Below are 18,291 nucleotides of genomic sequence, written 5' to 3' on the forward strand. Positions count from 1 at the left end.
TGCTATCCCTGGGTGCAAACAAGGGCAGGAGCATTGTGCAGGGTGAGCGAGGCTCCCATGGACTAGGCACGGATGGAGGAGGCTCCTGGGGCTATGGGATGTGGAGGGGTAACAAATGGACCTTTGATACCGACAGTATTTTCAGCAGGTTTTCCAGATCAGGTCCAAAAATGCAAGTTTTCCAGGAAAAGCTGTGTGCACTGCCTTGAGCAGCTCCAAGAGGTGGGTGATTTGGGGAGAGCTGTTGGAAAGTGTTCTCCATCTCATCCAGCACTTGTTAGGATTTTCTGGTGATAATACAAGGACTGGCATTGCCTTCCCTTAAAATCCTTCTGGGGTAGCAGGGACATCAAGGTCCAAGCTAAGGCAAAGGGGTAGATCCAAGAGCAGGAGCAGCTGGGAACAGAGCTTATGGTGACCTGCTGCTAGCAGCGGAGCTGCCTCCAAGCCAGCCCTGACATCCCAGCTGAAAAGCACTTACAGAGGGTTGAGAAGGAAAGGGAGATCTCAAAAGAGCGCTCTAGAAAGGGAAATTGAAATAATTATCTCCCATTTTTGTCAGGGGAAAGTGCTTTGTGTTCACAGCTGGGTGAGTTAAACCAGAAAGAGCCAGTCATTACTTTTCCTGCAGTAAAGAATTGTTAAGTTGTAAAGAGCTCAGGATCAGGAGGCACAAAAGGAAAATGAAGAAACCAAAAACCTTGGGCAGCAAAGACCTTTGGGGAGCCATCTGTTTGCTGACAGTAAATGATCCTCTTTCCTGCTGCTTGGCCAAAGGGGATCAATCAGGGATAGGTAGCAATGAAGGAGATCACAAAACCTGCATCTTTCCAAGCCCTTTGGGGAACCTGCTCATAGGACTGGGGTAAAAGGCAGGCAAATTGAAGAGGGTGAGCTAAAGCAGCCTTTCCATCACAGCAAAAACACAAGAAACCCAGCCATCCCTGCAGCAAACCCTGAAATCTCTGCAGCAAACTGGAGCAAATGCTCCAGCCTGGTTGGGTGTGTGTTGGGTCTCCAAACCTGCACTGGAAGTCCAGAGAAACAGTGACACAAAATGAGAAAAAATGTGAAGAAGTCGAGCCCAGTCCTGGTGAACAAGCCTGAATACAAAAGTCTACCTCCAGCAGTCAGCGCAGTCAACTTTTTCGCAGCTTTACAATAATAAATCAGTATCTATCTGCAGTGGAGAGAAAAGCCAAAGAAAATACAAATTTTGAACTTCCCCTTAAGAGACTTCATTATTTTAACCAACCCTAAAAGCCATCAGATTTCTGCCCTTGAAATATATTTATCGGATTCCTAAAGAAAGTGAAATTAAATTAAAAGAGGCTGAACAGCGTAAAGGGAAATATGCCTTGATGTTCATTAAACAAATTTCCCCATACACCTGCCCCTTCGGTGCCAGCTGCCATGGATAGCTCTGGCTTGCACCGAAAGCCCTCTCCCATTGCTCCTTCTCTGCACGTGACATTTTTTCCATGCTCAGGGCTGCTGACAGCTTGGGAAGAGGAGGGTGTTGCAGATCTGAGTGCGTGGGGTGTCCATGCAAGACTGGAGGACCTGGTTCTTTTAGGACTGGAAAAGTGTGCGTGGCCCCATGTCTGAGTTGTGTGCTTCATGATGGCTCTGAGACCTTAATGAGAAGAATCCCGGGGTGGTTAATAGGGTGACAGAGCTGCCACATTGCCAATTTTCAGTTGTGCATGTTGTGGGTGTCAGCTTCTGGGCATACGAAAACCCTAGAGGTCCCCATGCTGCCAGTGTGGTCTACCACCTTGATGGACCTGGGTCCTGGTGTTTGTGCTTCAAATGGGGAACTTCACAGGGTGGAAACAGCAAAATGGGGATTTAGGGAGAAATTAGAGAATCAAGCAGCCTGTTGCTCTGAGAGACCCATGCTTACCTACTTCATTGGGCTGAAACATGGTCTCTCTCCCTTAGCTGTAGTATCTCAAGGGTTCACATGGCTCAGAGGGGTTTATCTCCTGGCTGGCTCCACGATGTGAGCTGAGCTCTCCTCCTTCAGTGTGCAGGACAGCAGAGGTGGCTGACGTTTTGTTCCTGGTGGGGCAGTCCCAGGGTGCGGAGACGGAGAGCACGCGGCTGCTCAAGGACTTTGTCAGCAGCATGGCTCGCTCCTTTGAGAACGTGGTGATGGGCAAAGGAGGCGTCCGGCTGGCAGTGGCACTCTATGGAGAGAAACCAAGGTGGGTCAATCCATCCTCTACCACCAATACATGAGTTTCAGGAGCCCTACGCCTCTAAATGGGGACCATTTTTGCTAAGCAACCATCTCCCTTCCCATCCTTCCATCTCCTCCCTTGGTCTTGCTGCTTGGTTGAACTCTTGGAAGAGCAAAGCAAGAGTTCAGCAAGAGTTCAACCTCAGCAGTGTCACCAGAGTCTAGAGGGGCTTGGCCATGGAGGACTCTTCCAGGGCAGGGAAGGTAGCATTTACTGCAGCCACAAAAAAAACTCCCTCCTGTCCAATTTTAGATACTATTTTTAAAGTAATAAAGCTCTGGGGTTCCCCTGACCACCATGATTAGGAATTCTTGACTACCTGTGAGCCTAGTGTGACCACCTAAGTGTCATCACCGTTGTTGGTCATTACCATTAAAGATGCAAACTTGCTGTGATGACAGCATTTTCTTGCCCTTTATCCCCCCATATTCCCCCATCTCTCACCCCCAGGATGAGTATTGAACTGACGGATTATGTGACCATCGAGGAAATACTGGTGGCAATTCAGGAGCTCTCCTTCAAAAGAAGCAACCTAAAAACGGGGGCTGCCCTGGCGTTTGCAGCTCATGCCATGTCTCGCCCAGCCACACTGCGAGAGGATGCAGCAAAGGTAAGCAACCTTCTGTGACAACATCCCTGGTGTAATCCTCAGCAGGGATCAGACCTCTGACTTCTCCACCTGCTGGCACGAATGGGCCAGTTGGGTTGTGGTCATCCCTTCTGCTTTTTGATGTGGAGTTGGGGAACCTCATTTAGGAGCCCATTCAGCTTCAGGTCTGTGATGGAGAGGGACAGGCACACGCAGATTTTCAAAGGGCTGGCTCAAATTATGGAGATGCTCATGTTTCTCCATGGCCTGCAGAGTGCTCTGGTCCCAGATGTCTCCAGCTAAGTACCCAAATTATTTTACCCAATTCACTTACTGCTTGAGCTACCTGAGCATGCTTAGGATGTGATTTAGACAAGGAGACAAGTCATGGCAGCATCAGTTCCTCCTACGTGCTGTTGTTAACAGTCTGCATGCACCTGATCCACTTGGGGACAGTGGCAGTGCAACCAGCATCTTATTCAAAAAGCAGGCACGTGGCAGTGTCCCTGCCTTTTGGGCATGAGTTTTGGGCCATCCTGCAGCTTCCTCTTCAAGCCCCTCATGTTGTGCTCGTTCATTCTCTGGCTCTGACTCCAACTCTTGTAGGTAGTCGTTTTGATCACGGATGGGAAATCCAGCGACTCGGTTGAAGACAAAGCCCACGTCCTGCAGGATCGGGGAGTGACGGTGTTTGCTGTAGGTATGTATGGACACAAAAAGCTACGTGGAGCATGGCACCAACTACTGTGTGTGAACCACCACACAGTTTACACACCAGGGAAGGTTCCAGATGCACAACAACACCCGCCTCTAAACACTGCGCCCATCCCTAGGCTCAGCCACCAGCAACTACTGCACGAAGGAGAAAAAAACATCTGTGCTGTGCTTGGATATTTGTTGTTGTTGTCAATCGCTGATTTATGCAGCGGAAATCTGCGGTTTTGCATCTGTCAAAACTACTTGTGAATTCAGGAGCAGCTCAATAAATAGTTCCGTAAAAGTCAAAATGTTTTGATGTGGCATTTTCAAAAATGAAATGGTTTTACTTTTGAAGGTTTCTCTTAATCGGGTTTAGAGGCTGACTTCAAGTGTCCATCAGAACAATTCCATGGGAAAGGAAAAATATCAGCCCCTTCTGCCCCCAAGTTAAATACAGCCATTTATTACAAGCCAAACCCTTCATTTCACCAAGTATTTTGGGGAGAAAAAGGAGGTGGTGGTGGTGATCCATTAGGGAGAGCAAGCAGGTGAATTTGGACCAATGCAAACTGAAAATTAAGAGTTATTTCTTTTTTCCTTTTCTGATTCAGCCACTGGAAGATGCAGCAATTTTCACACAGCCTCCCAAAGTCCCTTTGACTAATCCCAAAGCATCCCACTAGTGCCGAGTCCCCAGGGGCAATCTCTAACACGCCTCTGGAGGAAAAATTGGCTTCTTTTCCCTAATGGAAGAGGCTTCATCAGCTCCACCAATGGATTCTCCATTCCTTGTTTCAGCCTTCACTGTGGGCAACCAGACCATAAAGCCAGCATAAAGTACAAAGGGCAGCACATTGCTCCCTCTTGCTCTTCCAAGACCTTTGCCAATGCCTGACCCACCCCACTGATGTCTCTGGTGTTCTCCTTTCCCCTTCTTTTCTTTGCCTAGGAATTAAGGATGCTGACAAGCAGGAACTGAACACAATAGCTTCTGAGCCCACAGCAGAGCACATGGTTTACGTTGACGATTTCCACCTGCTCCATGGCGTGGCCCCCAAGCTCTCCCGAAGGCTCTGCTTCACTGCCTCAGAGCCACCACGGCCCATCAAGCAGACCGTGCAAGGTGCGTTGGGGTTCTCCCTTTATCCTATTTTCCATCTGCTCAAACCAGCCACTTCCAAGCCCCTGGATGTGCCAGCTATGCCATGGAGATGGACCTCCCACATCCCTTCTGGTCCCATCACAAGGGAGTTTTATGGGTTGGATGTCCCTAGAGGAGCAGCCAGCTCCTTGGAGCACCTGTTGCTTAGGGGCAGTGGTCCTGTGTATTTTGCTTGTGTCTGCATTGCCATGGTTTATCTGGTGATATGGGATCCCGATGCTCTCGCTGCCTATTTGGGCCTTGGGGCAGCAGTTCTGCCCCTCTGGATTTTCATGATGGGTCTCCCGTGGTGAATTCTGGCAGCACAGCTCAGTGTCAGAAGGAATTTCATCCTCAAAACAGATGAAAAAAGCAACCAAAGAGATGTCCAAAGAGATCTGGATCTCCCCAAAGAGATACAGGTGTTGCAGCAAACACAGAAGTGGTGGTAATGAATTTCTCCCTCTTCCATGGCACACAAACTTAAAAAGTTTAAATCGCAAGACAGAGCTTGGGAGAAGTTTATCCAAGTCCTTAGAAGGTCTTTTTTGTTTGTTTGGTTGGTTGGTTTCTCTGTGGTTCTGCATCTCTTCAGGGCTTCCTGTGATGCTTCATGGAGAGTTTGAGCTTTCTGGCAGAACCATCTCTGCTGGCAGGAAGGAGAACAGCAGAAAGGAGCTGATGCTCTCTGCGTTAAGCAGGTGTTCACAGGGCAAGTGGAGCCAGAAACAGTTTTGTTTTCCCTTTTTGTGCTGTCAAGCGATTTGTCAAAAGAAAAACTGCTTACATGGTTCTGGACTGGAAACAGAGGCTTTCTCTGCATTGGATATGGTGACTCCATCGATGAAAGGCTTGCACATCGTGGTCCAAACCAAAGACCTTTCTTTTCTCTTTTAGCAGCTGAGAAGATCGTTGGCCCTCGGGATCTGCATGTCAGTGAGCACAGCCACAGCTCGCTGCGGCTCACGTGGATGCCAGCTACAGGGAGGGTGATGGGGTACCAGGTCCACTCGCATCCCTTGTTACCTTCAGGGCAGCCAATTTTGGAGGACCAGCGGCAGGTAGAGTCACATTCCTGTCTTGCAGAGCCCCAGTTGTGGGTCTCAGTGTTCGAGATTAATCCTCTTTTGGGGTTGTTGATGGCACAGCCTGGTTTGGAGATGGCACCGTGTCCCTCAGCCACCCCAGTCACAGCCCAGAGCATTGCCATAAACTGCTGGAGCTGCTTGTTTGAAGGGAAGCTCTGTAGGGAGACCATCAGGTCTGCTGGTGTGTCAAATGGAAAGGAGGAGTGGAAGGAGAATATGACACAAACTGTTACAAGCTCCTTTAGGATCAATAAGAACAGTTTAATAGGAACTGCTCCTTTCTTTCCTTATCTCCGTTATACCACCTCTCAAATAAGTCCAGCCAGCTTCCATAATAGCAGCTCCTGTTACCCTTGCTGCCAAGTCTGTTCACCTTAGCAAGGCTTCTGCATGTTTTGGTTTGGGATTTGCCATGTCCTTGTGAGAGGGGTGATGCCACCTGTGCAACCTAAATCCAGGTCGGCTGGGTCACTGCATGGAGTGTGAAATCAGGATTGAAGGATGGAAGACATATGCCTAAGAGCTCTGATTTCTAATAAGAGAACAAACCTATGAAAGCGTAAAGTATTATTGTTAAGATTATTGGTTTTATTAATTTTTAAGATTGCATTTAACAAGAATGATCTTGACTGCTTCAGAATCTCATAAGAACACAGCAAGAACACAAAATTTAGGTCTACTTCTCTTGCCCTCAGGCTACATTGAAATCTCCCTATATGAGCTTTTCCAACCTAAGTGATTCTGTGAAAATGGTTCTAAAAGAAACTCTCTTTGTCAAAAAGTAGTTGCTTTTCTTCCATTGTCTTTGAAGTGAGTATTGGGAAACAGTTTCACCATTGTGCACGCTCTTGTTTTCATGGAGTTTCTTCTGAGCTATCCCATGAAACCCACCCTTGGCACTGTCCCGTGTCAGTGGCATGTCCCATGTGAACCCAGATATCATCTGAGGATTGCAATGTACATAAAATCCATTAGTGCATTTGAAGAGGCTCCTGCTGATGGAAGCACCTTGCTCTAGAGGAGAAGCCTTGTATTCCTAACCTGCTGTGAACACGGGGGGGTTCGACCATCACAGAGGTGTAACGATGTCCTTTGTCCCCCTGTGTGACAGATCATGGTGGATGGTGACAAACACACCGTGCTGGTTCCTGATCTGAAACCCAACACCAAATACGTCTTCACGGTGAGAGCTGTCTACACAGATGCCCTTGGGGAATCAGCAGCTGTCAAGGGGAAGACAAGTGAGTATCTCTTCTGCAGGCACCCCCACATGTCACTTGTCCATGTGGGCACAGGAAGAGAACCACCCAAAAACTGTATGTGTAAGGAGGGAGGGATGAAAGGCTAGGAGGAACATCACCTATACAATGGTATATTTGGTCCTTGGGACAATGTGCAGCATCTTGAGCGGGTGCAGAGTAACCCACACAGCTCCTGAAAGCACAGGGTGGAGCTCACACCATCTCGTTTAATAACCAGTGGGATTTGACGAATCCAGGCTGGGATTCAGTTAACGTACCTCCCATGTACCTGGGATGCAGGAAACCTTTGGAGACCATGGGTTTGGAAACACAAACACTGGGGTTCTCAAGAGAGATATATTCTAAACACCTTGTTTTGGAAGTGGGACTGTCCAAAAGGTTTGGGTTGGCACTACGTATGTGTACACACTTAGAGTTTCACTACCCACAAGGAGAACACCAAGGTGGTACGATCGTGGCTTTTAGGAAATGCGCCAAGTGGTGATCTCTGATCCCATGAAATGATCTGGACTTCCTCCAGATTGTGATTTTGGCCCAGCACTATTTTCCGGGGCTTTAAGGGATAAAGGGGCACAGTAATTCCACTTTTCTTCCTGTTTTGTGTGAAGCACCAAGTCTGCTTTGCCCAAGGCATTTTGAAAAGAATTATTCCTTTTTCCTTTCCTTTTGTTTCTTCTCCCCATCCCCACAATGTCTAAATTGCTTGTTTTCTTGAGGGAAGATCTCCGACAGGATGAATAAATAAAGAGCCTCAATGAAGTTGATTCATATGTACTTGCCATGAAGAAGATGGAATGGCTTTGTGGGTAGAAATAAAGTCATTTGATCTCTCCTGCTATTATCCCCAACATGAAGGCAGAGGTAGAAGCCATAAATCTGTCTGCCATGGCTGACTGGATCAAAATGGGCTCCTCTTTGTAAGAGCCACATCCTTGGGCTCAAGTAATGTTTGATTCCTGTGTTCTTGCTCAACCTGCCTGAAACCACTGCAGTTTTATCTGCTCACGAGGCAATGCCCTCGTGATAGATGTATGGTTTGATATTTCAAAGCTTACGAGACTATTCAAAGAGGAAGCCCCAAGGCACGTTGACAGGAGGGGTTTCAGCTCACTTTTCAAGTGGACAGGGGTGTGATAGAGGGGGAAGTTTACTTTTGAGGATATTTTTGCTACAATAGGGTGAATTGGCACTGCTTACTGTTGTGTCTCTGTCTTTGAAGACAAAAATATTTCCAAGCGTCTTTGATGTGGGGCTTTATTAAAGCCCTGTCTTATCCATGTCTGCACTATTTTTGTACCCCAAAGCACCTGTGCCTCCAGTCACTAATTTCCGGGTGATAGAAGAAGGACTTTTTAGCTTGAAGGTTGCTTGGACACCTCCCCTGGGCAAGCTGGAAGGCTACAAGATCTACATCCCCAGAGGTGAGTTCAGTTTTCTTGGCGTTTGCTTTAAAAGGAGCAGTGAGCCGAGAGCAGGAAAAGTGCCTTTTTATCCAAGGAATACTGCACCACAATGCTCCTGGCATTACTCTGGAAGGAAGCCAGGTTAGCTTCTTCCAGACATTGTGGTTCCTCTGGGATGGAAGAAGAGAGTTCTTTGAAGGACCTTCTTTGGCAGGACAAGGTGGGGATGATGCTGTGGATGCCCTGTACCCAGTTGCACGATCATATCCAGATCTTCCCTGGATGTTTTTCATACTCAGGTATCCCTTTTCTCTTTGTTTTGCAGCCAACAGACCAGGAATGACCTACGAGCAAGTTCTGCGGGGCGATGTCTCCTCCCATGTGCTGGATAACCTGCAGGAGGACAGAGAGTACAGCGTCAGCATCTACGCCGTGTACCCCCAGGGGCCAAGCCAGCCCGTGGCTGCCGTGGGGAGAACATGTAAGAGGTTTGACTCCTTGGCTGCCCCCTTCTTGCCCTGAGCATTGCTTTCAAACCCTTTGCTGTTGATAAGCACCTTATAGTTGGTGGGGACAGCAGCTACACATGCATCAAAAGAGCAGTGCTCAACACATCCTTCCTAAATCTGTTTTTGAGCCGTGCTCTTCCCCCAACACTTGCATTGATCCTTGAATACCACCATGCTGTTGGGGTGGAAAGGTGGGAGGTCTGCCAGAGGCTCACTCACCCCACACTGCAGAAAACAAGCGAGGTTGATGCCTAAGAGGTACTTGCCCTATAAAGCAGTGGCCACAGATTTGAGTGTTTTCGCCACTGCTTTTATAAGAAACCTTCAAGCTTTTAGGCAAAGCAGGAACCCTTAGAAATCCTTCTCCTGTTGACAGACAGGTTGGAGGGACAGTGATAGAAGGAAGGCAGCCACCCAAATCCTCTGCTGATCAGTAGGTGCTTTGAAAGATTTGTTCCCTGTCCTTCCAGTGAAGCTCCTGCCCGTGAAAAGCATCTTGCTGCAGAACGAGACCACTGACACGCTGCAGGCGAGGTGGAGCCCCGTCCGGGGAGCAACAGGCTACAGGCTCACCTGGACATCAGCAGGTAGAAACAAGGGAGTGGGGTGCAGGCGTTGGTGGTCAGGGAGATGGGGAGGCTGGAGCTGGATGCACTTTGTGCCAGCTAGGCAACAAGAGTCTGGAGGGACCCAGGTTCTTTGGGTCTGTTGCATCAAGACCTGAATTTGGCCTCCAGCATCCCATATCCCCCTGAGAATGCGTCCTCATTCTCAGATTTTAACGTTTGAAAACAGATCTGCACTAGCAGCTGGAGCCTCTCCCCTGCCCTGAACCCAAACATATTTTCATTGCTGGTGTGGGGGAGTAGAAGTTAAAAAATCAGGCCTGATGGCGTATTTTGGTCTTGGGAGATGGATGTCTCTGTGGTTCAAAGAGGAGATGGGCGTCGAGACACCTGGGCTCCATCACAGGCTTTGAAAAAAATAGCACTCTCTCCTCTGGCTCAGCTCCCCTGCTAATGAAATAAGGAGATATCTCCCACGGGGGGTTAGCTGGAGAACAGCTCCAAAGGTCATCAGAAGGGAAAAATCTTTATGGGAAGGATGTAACACTGCTTTTATTGCTTTGTAGTGAATGGTTCTCTGGAAAAAAAAATAATAATAATAATAAAAATTCAAGGCACATCCCAAAACTCAGCTGTTTAGCCAGTCTTTGCTTAATGTCCCAGATAGAAATGGAGTACATGTGCCTCTCCTGCCACATCTTGAGGGGAAAATGAGGGATGTCCTCAGCTGAAGGAGCAAAAGCACATCAACTCTGCTCCGGGGTTGTGGTAGCTGAGCAGCTCTTTTACTGAATACTGATTCACCCCAAATCTAGAGGTGACAAAAATCCCAAGGGACAGCCCACCCTCATGACTGTGGGGTCCTTCTCCCACGCTCCATCCCATCCCATCCCATCCCATCCCATCCCATCCCATCCCATCCCATCCCATCCCATCCCATCCCATCCGCCTGTGTGCAGGGGCACTGGGATTGCACACCTGCTGTCCGTCCCCATGCAGCCATCCCAGGTGCTGGAGGATGTGGATTTTTCTTCTCTGACAGAGAATAGATAAAAATAAATGAACGCCTGATACGGAGAGAAGGTCCATGGAATGGGGGGGAGGTGGGAAAGGGGGATGGGGCGCAGGGTGCTGGTGGAAGCAGAAGATGGGGACATGGCACCCTCCAGTGACCAAACTGTAAATGGCAGCCCCCCCCCCCCCCAAATCCCAACCTGCTGCTGCCTGCACCTCTCTGCCTCTCTAAAAAGGGGGGTCCGATCCCCAAGGGTTAGGTTTTAACTCTTTTCTGTCCGTTCCCCCCTCTGGAGTGATGCTGAGAGGTTCTGCTGAGCGTTTTCTAGTCCATGATACAAAAAATAGGATTAACATGGAGAAAATCTTTTGTGGCATCCCTTGTCTCCTGTGTCCAGCAGGGAAGGCAGGATGGCTCCAGCAGCATGTCACCCAGAGCTGGGCAGCGTGCGGACCCTCTTAAAGGACTGCTCCCAGCCCCACGTACCTCCATTTCTGTGTTTCTACCTCATTTATTTTCTTTGGCCTGCAAAGCCCTAAGCCACCTTGATCGGTTGGTGATCACTGAGGTCTGCCCAAAATGGTTGTGGGTTATTTCTGCCTGTTTATACATTATCTCCTCAACCAAGATGTGAGCTAAGCACCATCCCTACTGCCTTTGGCTTGAGGACCTCATGGACACACGTGCAGACCAGGAGGACAAAATCTTTAATCTCAGGCAACCGAGATAGTCCTTGAGTGTCTGTGTGATTGCCCACCACCCTTCCAAATTGGGGGTCCTCCTTGAGGGACCTCACCCATCGTTTCCCTTTGCAGAGGGCAGCATCCAGGATGTGAACCTCAGCAACACCTACACCTACTACATGATCCAGGGGCTGCAGCCCGGCACAGAATACACCATCACCATCAACCCCATCTTCGGAGATGTCGAGGGCCCAGTAGTAAATGCAAAAGCGACCACAGGTGGGTGCCCTGCAGCAAGGTGTGAGCAAGAGAAACAGTCCAAGAGGACATGGATGGGGTGAGGATGTGCTGGGAGCACGGAGTTGGTGCCATTTGTGGTCACCACCCTGCCTGTTTGGTGCAGAGAGCTGTCTGGGGGTCACTTAGAAGCTGTGGGGACCTTGATGCAGCTGGGCATCTCTGCTCTCTTGCAGTGGCTTCAAGCACCGTGCAGATGCTGAAAGTGAGTGAAATATCCATCAGTGGTGCTCTGGTCTCCTGGGACTCGGTTGCTGGGGCCACTGGGTACCGAGTGGCTTGGGGTCCTACACCGGGTAAGATCCTGCTCTCCTCCAGCCTGTATCACCCACACCAGCTCCTGACTAGAACTGTGAGAAACTAAAGGCAAACTAAAAACACCTTCCCCACAGACACCCTCTTCTGTGTCCTCCCCAACAAGTTGCACAGGGGAATGAGGGCTGTGGTCAGTCCCTGATGCTTCGTCCCCACCACTCCCTCATGGTCCCTCTCTGCCCCTGCTCCATGTGGGGTCCCTCCTGAACTGATGCTTCAGGGTCTTCAAGAGCTGCTCCCACACAGCTCCATCCCACGGGGTCCATCCCTCAGGAGCAAACTGCTCCAGCACGGGGCCCCCACGGGCTGCAGCTCCGTCCCGGGGCCTACTCCTGTGGGGGCTCTCCATGGGCCGCAGCCTCCTCCAGGCCACATCCACCTGCTCCACCGGGGGCTCCTCCACCCATGGGGGGGCTGCAGCGTGGAGATCTGCTCCGTGTGGGAGCCATGGGTGCAGGGGGACAGCCTGTTCCACCAGGGGCCTCTCCACAGGCCGCAGGGGAACTGCTGCTGCCTGCCTGGAGCACCTCCTGCCCTCCTCACCTTGGGGCTGCAAGGCTGGTGCTCATCCCTCTCTCCCAGCTGCTGTAATGCAGCAGGGTTTTCCCCTTCATTTTTCCCTTTCCTTTCCTCCCAAAGGCCCAACCAATGCCACTCAACTCAGCTCTGGCCAGCACCAGGTCCCTTTGGAGCTGGCTGGAGCTGGCTCTGATCTGCCATGGGGCAGCTGCTGGACTCTGCTCACAGAGAATACCCCTTCTGCCCCCCCCCAACCAAAACCTTGCCACATAAACCCAATACATCTGGTTTGATCCTTTTGGTTCCTCTTGGCTAGTTCAGTTCCTTACTAGTCATTCAAGCCCAAATTCAAATACACAACTACACAGAAGTGTGAGGAGAAATCCAAGTTCAAATACACAACCACACTCTCGTGCCCCAGCACATGCAGATGTCCTCCAGCAGCACTTCAGCTGAGACAGAGATGGACTGCTGGGGAAAACACAGCGTTCTCCAGACTCTCTAGTTTTATCCTATTCCGTTTTATTTTCCCTCTCTTGCAAAGAATTCTTTGGCAAAGACCGGCCTCGGCAGCTGTCTCTCAACAAGTCGACCACAGCCTACAGGCTCCGCAACCTGGCCCATGACACCGAGTATGTGATTTCCCTCTATGTGCTCTTTGGCTCAGTGGAAGGACCAGGCATCACAACCTCAGCCAGGACATGTGAGTATGGGCAAAGCACTCAAATAACCACTGCAGCACACAACCCTTGTGTGGCTGGTTCAACCTGGTGTATCCCTGCAAAGCTTTACACCGTGCCTCAAGCACCTCACTGCCGTCACCTATCAGGGGCACCTTGGTGGTGGTCCTTTGCCCTGCTGACCTGATGGGTGAGAGCAGGAATCCCAAAGGCTCTGGGGTTTCTGCTTGGGAGTCTTCAGATGCAAACTGGAGTCAGCATGCTCTTCAGTAGATATGTTCATGTGCCTTGGGCTTGGACAAAGCTTCAAATATGAACCACCAAATCTGCGTTCACCGAACTTTCAGGCATCCCAAAATCCATACCAATAGCCAAAGTATTCCACACTGTCAAATAGTTCATCTGGAAGAGAAGAGACCTCGATAAGCTCTGCTATAGGGAGATGCAGGGAGAGGAACATCCCAACACGGTCCTTGATGCATGGTGGACTGTGTTGGGATGCCTGCTACAGGCAGCTGCCTCCTGCCTCAAAGAACGAGAACCCCAAATGGCTGTGCTGGGAGCCCAGGTTGCTTGGACAAGAGGCAGCAGATGCAAATTCTTCACCTAAAATAGGGAAAGACGGTGATCCAGTTGGTAGCCAGAGATTGCCCCTCAATGGTGAACCATTGTATGTCCACCTCTGTTGCTGCAGCTTGAGGGGGGCAATGTGGTAATGCTGAGCACGGTGAGCACCATCTGATGTCTTCATCTTGCAGCTCCTCTTGGCTATGTCTCCAATTTCAAGGTGACATCCTACACCAACACAAGCCTGTCTTTGGCGTGGAGTGCCACAGCAGCTGCCACCAAATTCAAAGTCACGTGGAGCCCCGTGGGAGCAGGCAATGGTGAGTAGAGGCAGGGTGCACATGCATGTTCCTGGCAGAGACCCACGTTGGTGGCCATGGTGATGGAAGACCCCTTTCCAAACTTCTTATCTAGTGCCTGGGGTAGGAAAAAGATCTCATTACTACGAAACACAGCCTTGAGCCTGCACCTATGGGTGATAAATCTTTTCCTTTTTGTATTCATGCTCTCCTATTTATGAAACCAATCCCCAAAGCTGTGAAACCACAGTACAGCAAGTAATCGCTATTTCCTTTCCCTTCTTTCACAGAAAACCAGGTTGCCAAGACTCAGTACCTGGGCAGTAGGGTGTTAGCTCACCGTATCGACCACTTGCTGCCTGACACCCAGTATAAAGTCAGCATTCGGGCTGTCTTCAGCAAGACCGAGGGGCCAGAGGTGACTCTGACTCACCGCACGGGTATGTCCTGGTGGAACAGACATCCTTGTGTTGGGACATCAGGGCTGGATTCATGGTCCTGGCCCTTCACTCTTGGGCTGTTCCTTCTGACATCTGCCCTGCTTTTGGCTGGGATAGAGTTAATTTTCCTCCTAGTAGCTGGTAGGGTGCTGTGTTTGGGATTTAGGATGAGAATAATGCTGATAATATGATGGTTTAGGTGTTGCAGAGCAGTGCTTACCAAGCCAAGGACTTTCAGCTTCTCATACTGCCCTGGCAGCAAGGAGGCTGAGGGTGTAGCAGGAGCTGGGAGGGGACAGACCCAGGACAGCTGACCCTAACTGGCCAAAGAGATATCCCACAACATATGGCATTACGCTGAACAATTAATATGGGGTGGCTGGCTGGGGTGGGGGGTGTCTGTTGCTCGGGGACAAGCTGGGAATCATTTGGTGAGTGGGGAGCAATTGTGTTGTGCGTTGCTTGCCTTGTTTATTCTTTTTCTTGATTTTCTTTCTTTCCTTTCCTTTTCCTTTTTTTCTTTTTTATTAAACTGTCCTTACCTCAACTCAGAAGTTCTTGCACTTTTCAATTTTCTCTCCACCCCACTGCGGGGTGGGGGGGGACTGAGCAAACAGCTGTGTGATATTTAACTGTCTACCAGTTTAAACCCCAACAACACCTCATCCTGGTTCATTTCGGCAGCATCTCTCGCAGACTCCAACCCCATCCAGACCATCCAGGATCTGAAGATTACTGACACTGGTGTAAATAGTTTGAAGCTGTCTTGGAAGAGGCTTCCAGGGGTAACTCACTATAAGATATCCTGGGTGCCATCCAGCGGTAAGCATCCTCCTCTCTTGGATGCAGTATGAGGACAGAGCACAAAGGTCCTCAGAAAACAGGAGCTTAGCTCAGCTCAGTTCTTTTCCCACAGATGATCAGGGTGGATGGGGACTATAATGTCTGGGGACAGGCTGAAGCCCTGAAACTTGGCCATGTTTTAGTTTGCAAAGTAGATATTGGTCAGATTTAGGCATCGCTGGATTTGGAGAATCAGGGAAGCTGTGTATGTGATGCCTTTGTGACCAGATCCCTCAGCTGCCCACACCTTGGTTCCCCTGTATGCAAAATGAGCTTATAACATCCTCCCTGGTCATTTTCCATAAGATCTCTGTGCAGAAACTGCTGTAACAATAACTGTCAACAGCAAACGCCCTGCCATTTCTATGTAGTATTGTGTGGTGGTTTTTTTTTGGTGTGGCTGCAATTTTTGTTAGGTGGCTTGGAAACCTCACAGCTGGTTGAAGCAGAGACCACCTCGTTCACAATCCCCAGACTGAAGGAGGGCACCACCTACACCGTCTGCGTGTCTGCAGAGATTGGGGGCCAGGAGGGAAGCCCCACACTCCTTACAGCCAAAACCTGTGAGTATAGGGACCACCGAGGGGGTACAAGGGCAGTGCCAAGATTTCCAATGGTTATTTGCTAAAATGCCACCAATTCCCACTAGCAAAGGATCAGATCTGCCTCAGCTTTCTGGAAAACCCTTAAAGTGCTGCAGAGACTCCTTCATCTCATCAGAAACACAATAGCTAAGAGGTAAAAAGGCTCTGAAAACTGATCACAGGCTAAGGGATATTTCTAATAAGGAATATTTAAGGGATATTTACCCTGGGGCAGATATCATCAGATATTCACCAGCAGCTGGAGCTGTGGACAAGTGGAGCAGAGATGTGCTTCATGCTCATCGTTTCTATTTGGACTTTTTGCCTTTCATTTCAGTGGGGCCTGGATCAGAGTCTCCCAAAAGAGATGCATCTCTTTCATTTCAGCACAGTCAAGCTCTTGGTAGGAGCTTCTACCCTCCTTAAGTTTGAATTATTTTTCTTTTCCAACAGTGGATTTACCCAAAGTGACCGAATTCACGGTGCAGGAAGCTGCAGAAACCAGTGTTTTGCTGACTTGGGCGGCTGTTCCTGATGCATCCACATACCTATTAACGTGGCGCTTGTCCTCAGGTAACCATTTTTGGTGGGGAAAGGAAGATGGTTTGTAATTTGGAACCCTCCATCTTGAGCTGCCCCATCACCCAAGAGGATCTGAGGATGGACCATGGCCAAGTCTGGCTTACCTTGTGGTGTGTTCAGTTCAGTACTTGGTCTTAGAGCCAGCTGATGCAGCAGAAGATGCAAGGGGTGGGTAATAAAGGGGAAATTTCTTTCCAACACCAGCCTTAAATGGCTGTAGATTCCTTCTAGCATCATGACTATTATTTCCAAATGCTTCCCAGTTTGGCCAGGGTTAAATGATGCTGTTGTTTATGGCATCACTGCTGACCCCATCTGGACATGAAAAGAGAGGGTTGACTCTGCAGGTATTCCATGAACCATATCCATTAATCTCATTTTCATTTGGGTGAAAAATAGAGGGAAAAAAGAAAACTGTGTCATTGAGGAGGTTCACAAGATGATCGATGTGCCCATTGTAAAATCCTCAGAGGAAGAAAAAGGAGAAGTAAAAATTGCTTAGGGAAAAAAAAAAAAAAAAAGCCTGATTGGTATTATCATTTTCTCTTCCTCCAGAGGCCCTGCTACTCCAGCAGGAAGAGTTGCAGTGAATCAAAAAAAGGCTGCTTTTGTCATCCATAAAGCCTTAATTCTTATCATTTTAAGACCTTTACTCTATAGTAAAGAACTTTTAAATCTTTCCTAATCATTGCTCACAGTTTTTAGTGTATGGCTTGTTTTCTTTTTTCGTTGATCTGGCCTTACTGAATTTTACTGTTTTAAGGTACCAGCTATATATATTTTTTTTTTCTGTAGTGGGCTTAAACCTCTTTGGATATAGCAAGTTTCCTGTCATTGTTGCTTCAGCCACTAACTTTTTTGTTAGAGATCAGTTCATCTTCACAAGTCAATAAGGAAAACGTGTGATGCAATTCCCCTGTGCTCCCTGCAGTGCTTTTTGAGTTACCAGGTCATCAGCTTTAATTTTTCTAATTCCAAGGACGTTTTGGTATTGGCAGCTTAAGACTTGCAGCATATGTCACTCAGGATGAAGTCTCCTGTGATAACATCATTTTTTTGCTCTACATATTATAGGTAAGTGATTAGGGAACTGAACATTCAGCTCTCTAGGGTGACTTAAGTGATCTAATGCAGCTGTTCCTCTCCTGTGCCATGCTGTTAAAATATCGATCTGTAAGTATTCAAAAATCATTGGTTTCAGAGTTGTCAGGGGCTCAGAAATGGATAATACCACATCTGACAGTCCCACTGTGCCCTCACTCAATCGATCCTTCTGAAATAGGTTTATAACTATTGATTTTACATTACAATCAGATGAATCTTGCCACCGAGTTTCAATAGTACCAACAAGATCAAATTTATGCTCATAAGTAATTCCAATTTCTCTTGTTTAATTATCCAGGCTGCCAGCATGAGTGTATAAAGGCAATTAAGAATTTTGTCTTTTTTTTTTTCTTTTTCTTTTTTTTTTTTTCTCTGCCTGCCTTGATTAATTTTCTTCTCAGCAACTTGCTTTTTTGCTAAATGAATTCTCATTCATTGCCCATTTCCCTTGCTCCCTTTTCAAGCTCACTTAATGCCCTCCTCCCTACCTGCCTACCCTCACCAGCCTGCCCTGTAAAAGACTGGGTCCTCTTCTACTCAGCTGGAGGTCATCCCAGCTGTAGATCTCCTTCTCATTTTACATAAAACCAACCCCATACAGTTCAGCAGGGCTCCATCCAGAGCCAGTCTTCATGCCCCATGTGACATAAGGGACCTTGGAGAAGTTCACCTAGATCTTGCCCTCCTCTCTCTTCTTTCTAGCTTCTCTTGACTGTTCTTAGACCACCAAAGCCACTTTTTTTGCATCCACTCAATCAACATCCAGAAGCTCGTTTAATCGTCCAGTTGCTCCTTGATCCTCATATCTCTTGTCCCTTGCAAAGCATCGGTTCCACTCTTCTTAGAAAACTGTCTCCAGC

General features: G+C 48.5%; 1 protein-coding gene across 1 annotated transcript in view; it reads left to right on the forward strand.

Moving 5' to 3' along the window:
- Positions 1-18,291, forward strand: part of LOC137849946 (collagen alpha-1(VII) chain-like) — a 101,988-nt gene that overhangs the window by 15,313 nt on the left and 68,384 nt on the right. Inside the window, exons 5-21 of the mRNA XM_068670132.1 lie at positions 2,030-2,210; positions 2,697-2,856; positions 3,442-3,535; positions 4,484-4,657; positions 5,576-5,736; positions 6,875-7,004; positions 8,330-8,446; positions 8,754-8,909; positions 9,408-9,524; positions 11,334-11,480; positions 11,675-11,794; positions 12,877-13,035; positions 13,771-13,899; positions 14,169-14,318; positions 15,003-15,140; positions 15,578-15,724; positions 16,199-16,318. Of these exons, the coding sequence (XP_068526233.1) occupies positions 2,030-2,210; positions 2,697-2,856; positions 3,442-3,535; positions 4,484-4,657; positions 5,576-5,736; positions 6,875-7,004; positions 8,330-8,446; positions 8,754-8,909; positions 9,408-9,524; positions 11,334-11,480; positions 11,675-11,794; positions 12,877-13,035; positions 13,771-13,899; positions 14,169-14,318; positions 15,003-15,140; positions 15,578-15,724; positions 16,199-16,318 (2,400 nt within the window). The remainder of the gene's footprint in view (positions 1-2,029; positions 2,211-2,696; positions 2,857-3,441; positions 3,536-4,483; positions 4,658-5,575; positions 5,737-6,874; positions 7,005-8,329; positions 8,447-8,753; positions 8,910-9,407; positions 9,525-11,333; positions 11,481-11,674; positions 11,795-12,876; positions 13,036-13,770; positions 13,900-14,168; positions 14,319-15,002; positions 15,141-15,577; positions 15,725-16,198; positions 16,319-18,291) is intronic.

The sequence above is a fragment of the Anas acuta genome, chromosome 1 (assembly GCF_963932015.1).
Source record: "Anas acuta chromosome 1, bAnaAcu1.1, whole genome shotgun sequence".
NCBI classification, from domain to species: Eukaryota; Metazoa; Chordata; class Aves; order Anseriformes; family Anatidae; genus Anas; species Anas acuta.